Raw genomic sequence first — 5,861 nt, forward strand, 5'->3', positions numbered from 1 at the left:
AATTAAAGAGAAGACAAAGGTAGATAAAACAGATACGAAAAAAATGAGTGAAAGCATAGTGGGAAAATCTGTGTCTCTTAATTGAATACTTCCCATGTCATTCTTTATTTCTTTTTTTTAAATAGAGGCACTCGGCGAGGTAGAATATAGCTCAAGTGGTAGAGCACGTGCTTCGCATACACAGGTCGTGAGCTCAATCCCCAGTACCTCCATCAAAAAATAAGTAAATAAACCTAATTACCTACCCCCCCAAAAAAAGAGTGGGTGAAGGATGCATTACAGCTTCATTTAACTTATCAGTCTGGTTCCTGTGAAAACCAGATGGATCTCGGAGGACAGCCTACCACAGACTCAGCCAAGTGGTAGCCCCAGTTCCAGGCACGGTATCTCTTTATTGTTTGGTGGTAAAATACATAAAACTTTACCATCTCAACGATTTTTAAGCGTGCAGTTCAGTGGCATTTAGAACATTCACATTGTTGTGCAACCATGACCACCATCCATCTCGAGAACTCTTCTTATTTTGCAAAATGGGAACTCTGTACCCACTGCAAGCTAACTCCCCATTCCCCCAGCACAGCCCCTGGCAGTCCCATACTCAGATATGACCTCTCTACTTGAGCAGATTAACCTGGCCTCAGGTATACAGTATGAGGCTATTGACTCAGACAAAGGGAAACAGAACCCCTGGAGGTGGGACCTGGAAATCTGCATTTCACTAGCTTCCCAGTGAGGTGTGAAGGGAGAAAAAAATGCTGTGTATGCTGTAAATGCTTGTGTAAATCTACACCTTGTAATACAGAGCCTGAAACAAATGGAGGGAGCTAACGGAAGGCATTTGTCTTGTTACTATCACTGCAGGGGACCAAGTCCACTCTGGGCAGAGATGGATTCACCTTGAGGCTGATGAGGCTTATGCTTAAATCTGCCCACAAGCAAGGACAGAGTAGTGGAAGGTTCGAGGAGCAGAGGGGAGGCCAGGGTTCTCACCAGGAAGCACTTCTGTGGAAGTGTGTTGGTAAATTGCTTAAGGAGAAACCAAAAGGGATGGGACATCACTCTGCAGGCACCACTAGTTCAAAGTGACTTGTTTTTCATTCTGAATATATATTCTCCTTTACCCTAAGTCGGTATTCATCATTTTATTTTAGTTTTCTTGCAGAAGACCTCAAAATGTACTCCCCATAAAACCTGCCTCTGATTTCTGAGGTCCAGGATGATTCTTTGTTCTTTAAGAATTTTGTGCTTCCCAAGGTTTTTAAATACACTGAGCACCAAGACAGGTGGCTCTCCAGCCCTTCCTCCACAACAGAACAGCAGTGGGCACATATTCAGCTAGAAATCTCCTTCCTCCACCCCTAGACCAGGGAACCTGTCCCTCATAAAGTGGCATCCAAGGACAAGCCTCTGATCCTTGCTCCCTACTGCCCCCCAGTGGACATTGGGTGACAAGAGACCACGAGTGCACAGAGGGCATGCCCTCTAGTGCATTTCTCACGCTCCTGAAACCATACAGAGTTTTTATTATAGCTGCTTTAAATGCCTGAGGCTTTGCCAGGGCCTCTCAAAACTCAGAGTGAAACTAGTTGCTCACTGGGAATCCTCGGTGGGTGGCTGCCTTCTCCCCATCGTCACATGCCCGGGCAGCTCTCTGCAGGGCGGCCACTCTGGCTGCACAGAGACACACGCACGCACACAGGCACACGCTCAGCACCCTAGAGATTCAGCCACACTGGGAAGGGTGCCAGGCAAGAAGTAAAACCAAGGGAAATAACAATACTGGGGGCCTTAGTTCTCTGGACTGGCTATAGCAAACTGGGGTGTTTTAAAAAAGTAAGTATGGCTGTCTGTTGATGTTTTGAGAAGGAGGGGGCTCCCTGCACACGATGGGGAAGGCCCCCTTTATGCCACCACTGTCCCCAGAGTGGTCACCTCAAAGCATGGTGGGGAGAGTTCTGCAGAGCTGCAGATTTTTCCAGGCGTCCCCGCAGGCTACGTTAATTCTGATCTTGTTCCAAGTAAACCAGTGGAAGACTCATCCTGAGAGTGGGCTTCTCAGGCAGAGCAACTTGTAAATATTTATTAGAGGAGTCCTCCTTGGCAAACTCTTTATTCTCACTCGTGGAAACAAGTTCTCCAAATTAACTAGTGCCGGGGGACAGAGGGGGGCTTGGCCCCAGCCTGAGTCTCCCAGGCATCTCAGTGCTCTGGTTGTCCTTGGGTCACTGGACCATTTCACAGACTGGTTTATGAGACACAGGAGCCTTACCTCCAGCCAAGCATGATAACCAGACAGAGTTAGACTCATCACGGGACCTTTGCAAGGGCTGTCCACTGGGCACTGTGTGAGCCTTGTTAAGGATCATTAAATGCCCCAAAGTGAGGTAGCCTCCCTCCCACAGAGAAAAAGCCCATTCTGCCCTGTGGAGGAAGGTTGCTGGCATCTCTGTTTCACAAGCCCCACTCGGAGTACCAGCTAGGCAATGCCTTCTAGGCAGCTCTCACACATCCCTGCTGGGAAACTGGCTTTTCACCTTGGGCCCAGAACCTCACCCACGAAGGCATGTCTCAATTCCTTGGCAGGGCCCGGCTCCCCAGAATGCCTGACCCTGTGAGTCACTGGCCTACCTCCACGCCCAGCTCCCTGACTGTTTGTATTCTGGCTTGATTGGGTTCAGGTCAATGAGAATCACATGGCTGGGGACCCAGCTGGGGCTCAGAAAGCAAGAAGTGGCTGATGTGGCTGGAAGGAGGAGAGGGGCCTCTGATTGGCCAGTTCTTACAGAGTTTAAACTCATATGGAAAATTCTTATTTATGGAGAGAAGGAGCCTGCCCAGTGGGTGCCCGATGGGAGTCCTTGACCCAAGGAGGAAACTTGAACTCACTTGCTGGGCATGGGCTTATGGGTTACCTGCGCATCCTTCACCCGCTCCTCGCAGCTCAGGAGAGCAGGTTTGCACTCCCAGGAACTGCCCTCCCTGCTCTCCACACCCTCCTCCACACTTGTTCTGGGGAGCACAGGTGCTGGGGGGACGCTATCCCCAGTGATAATGGGGATCTGGGGGAAGGAGTTGAGGCAAAAGCGAAGCTGTCAGGGTTGAGTAGAGTGTGGACAAGCACGTCACCCGCTCATTAGCTCACGATCTTTATTGAGCACCCCCACGTGCCAAATTCCTCGGGAGACAAAGAGGTACACTCAGCCCGAGCCCTGCCCTCCAGGAGCTTACAGTCCAGCCAACTGGACCCAGACAGGCAGTAGGACAGCACACCTCACTGGGGGCTCACCCTGTTGTCCTAACATTGACTTCTTCAGTCAGGCGCACAGCTTCCCCACCTCCTGCCATGTGAATCAGCTCCTAGGTCATCATGGGTTTATGTAGCATAGTTCAATTTAGTGACACCCCCTCTCCACCCCTATCAGCTCTGTCGTTGCGGCCCCAGTGGCCTGGTCCCTCGCACAGGCTATTGGACTGGGGACTGGGGAGAGGACCCCCACAACCTCCCACAAGTGCTCAGAGTATCCCCAAGAGATGGTGGGAACACAACTGTGGGGGGGAGCCCAGGCACTCCGCCTTCTCTTGGGCCCCCACTGCTGGGTTCTGCAGGCCCCTCCCTGAGTCCTCAAAGGCTTTCTGGCTTCCGTGGGTAAGAAAGAAACAACTTCAGAACAAGTTGCTTCCAGGAACCTGTCCTGACAGTAACAGAGAGCAGTTTGAAAGTGGAAACAAGGAAAGGTGATTCCTCTCTAACCTGCTGTCATCCCATGACTTTCTGCTGCTCCAGGACACAGGCCCTGCTCACCTCACATTGGCACCAGCTCTGGGCTGGCCCCGGCCCTTCAAGGCTTCAAGCCTCCTTGAGGCCACAGGGCACCCTCATTCTTGTCCAACCCCTTCCTCACATCCCAACACCACCTGGCCTGGTGTGTGGTACACAGGTGTTAACTTACTGTTTGGGGAAATAAATCCTTCCCAAGACTACCTAAGGAAGCCCCTGCCCCCAGGGACACAGAGCCCTGGCTGCATCCTGTCCTTTCAATTAGAAGCTGTAGGCGGGAGAGCCCAGGAGTGGAGGTCAAGGCTCCCCAGCCCACAGGGTCCCTCAGGCCACTGCTGCTGTATGTCCAGAGGTTCCCAGGCTGAGCTGGTGAGGAGGCAGGCCCAAGCAGGGCTGGGAGAGCAGTGGCCAGATGGCTGCACCTGGCTCAGGCAAGCTCCTGGCCCAGCCCTTTGGCTGCTGCCAGCGCCGGGGCAGGTGTGTCGGCTGCCTGGGCAGCTGTCTCTGGAGTTCTTCCACCAACTTGGGATGGGGGTGTCTTACTCCCCCTGCAGCCACCTGCCCCTTTACCTCCAGTCCAGACGTCCCCAAGGTGGAGCTGAGGCTGGGTCTCTCCCCTTCTTTCCTGAGCCCCCATGGATTTCAGTCTGCCACATGGATCACCAAAATCGGGCTCTGGCCTGATTGTAGGTACCAGGCTGCTCCTTCGTGATGGGAACCGCAGTCGCCACCCAGAGCTTCCTCAGTCTCTCCAGCACTCCAGGTCCCTCGCAGTCAGCAGGGTCCGTGGATCGGCCAGGGGGCTACCAGGGCCGCCAGAGGCCAGAGCCGCAGGGAGGCGCAGGCGGTAAGGGTGCAGGCGCGGGCGCGGGAGGCGAAGAGCGCGCGGGCGGGCCGCAGGAGTCCCCCGCGGAAACGCCGTCGGGGGTGGCTGCTGCCGCCCTCTGGCGCAGGTGCTCCAGCAGGCGAGTGCTCACGGCGGGCTCCAGGACGCGGCAGGCGAGTAGCACGCGTGCCAGGCGCGCCAGGCAGGCTTGGTAGCCCTCTCGGTAGCTATCGCAGGGCGCTGCGGGACGGAGAGTGGCATGAGGTGCGGGGTGACGTGCAGGGCGCGGAGCCAGGCGGCGGTAGGGTGGGGCCGGGGCACTCACTTGGCGCTGCCATCGGGCAGGAGGACGCAGGCAGCTCCTGCAGGAAGCGCACGGTCATTTCCAGGATGTCCGCCTTCTCCAGCTTTGAGTGAGAGCTCTGCGCCCGGCCAGGCAGGAGAGGGACAGAGAGACGGACAGACAAGACAGACCTCTGGCAGGCCGCCGTGAGCACCGCGCTCTTGCCAGGAGCTGAGTGCTGGGCGCGTGGTGGCCCGGGAGAGGTCGGCTCCTCCGAGCCTGTCCCACCCGGGCTCAGACTTGGGCGCCGCTCAGAGTACCCTCGTTGGCTCCTCGCTCACGGACATCTCGGCCCGTCATGCCTTTTTGCTCGGAGCCCCTGGATACCCCCACCCCCGCCCAGTGCGCCCGGCACTCACCTCCCTGCCCAGGAGCGGCAGGATGAGCCCCTTGAGCTGGCTCAGGCTCGCGTTGATGTGCGCGCGGGGGCGCTTCTCCAGAAGCGGCTTCAGTCTCTGCAGGAGGGAGCGAGGGTCCAGGTTACTCGGGTCGAAGTCCAGGCCCCTGCCCCGACCTCTTTGCCCCCCATTACCAGTCCTCGGCTCCTACCTTGCGCAGCTTTGCCGGGTCCCTTGCCCTCCGAGGCAGCCCCATGCTCGGCGGGAAAGTGGCAGCGCTGCAGGGCCCGCCCGTGGGAGATCTGTGCCCCGCCGGACACCGAGCAGAGACCCAGGCCGGGAGGGTGGTCTGTTGCGGGGCCCTAGCGGTCACCAGTGGTGTGCGTGCCACGCCCGAGGCCAGGCTTTAAGGAAGCAGCGGCGACCGCCCCGCCCCGCCCCGCCCCGTGGAGTCAAGCCGCCTATGGGTCCCACCTCCCGCCTTTGTCCCTGTGCGGGATGGAGGTGGGAGGGGGAATGACGGAGCCCCTGGGATCCCGGTCTAGGCCGTCGCGTCCCATCTGCAGCAGGGTCGCG

At 56.6% G+C, this 5,861-nt stretch overlaps 1 protein-coding gene across 2 annotated transcripts; it reads right to left on the reverse strand.

The window, feature by feature from the left end:
• Positions 1-372: 372 nt before the first annotated feature.
• On the reverse strand, positions 373-5,861 carry HES2 (hes family bHLH transcription factor 2). 2 transcript variants are annotated; one of them, XM_032495069.1, is made up of 4 exons: positions 5,497-5,861; positions 5,307-5,402; positions 4,930-4,966; positions 373-4,844 (listed from the first exon to the last, which is right to left on the reverse strand). In XM_032495069.1, the coding sequence occupies exons 1-4, from the start codon at positions 5,539-5,541 to the stop codon at positions 4,582-4,584; spliced, it is 441 nt and encodes a 146-aa protein (XP_032350960.1). In that variant the 5' UTR covers positions 5,542-5,861; the 3' UTR covers positions 373-4,581. The 2 variants fall into 2 exon arrangements, with proteins under 2 accessions (XP_032350960.1, XP_032350959.1); XM_032495068.1 differs by having other exon boundaries at positions 4,930-5,026; positions 5,497-5,748.

Source organism: Camelus ferus, chromosome 13 (genome assembly GCF_009834535.1).
Source record: "Camelus ferus isolate YT-003-E chromosome 13, BCGSAC_Cfer_1.0, whole genome shotgun sequence".
NCBI lineage: Eukaryota > Metazoa > Chordata > Mammalia > Artiodactyla > Camelidae > Camelus > Camelus ferus.

Coding starts and splice junctions, on each gene's coding strand:
- HES2 (XM_032495068.1), bottom strand. CDS start 5,541: ATGGGGCTGCCTCGGAGGGCAAGGGACCCGGCAAAGCTGCGCAAG. Junction 5,403..5,496: donor ACCCGGCAAAGCTGCGCAAG/GTAGGAGCCGAG, acceptor TCCCTCCTGCAG/AGACTGAAGCCGCTTCTGGA. Junction 5,027..5,306: donor TGCCGCTCCTGGGCAGGGAG/GTGAGTGCCGGG, acceptor GGCCGGGCGCAG/AGCTCTCACTCAAAGCTGGA.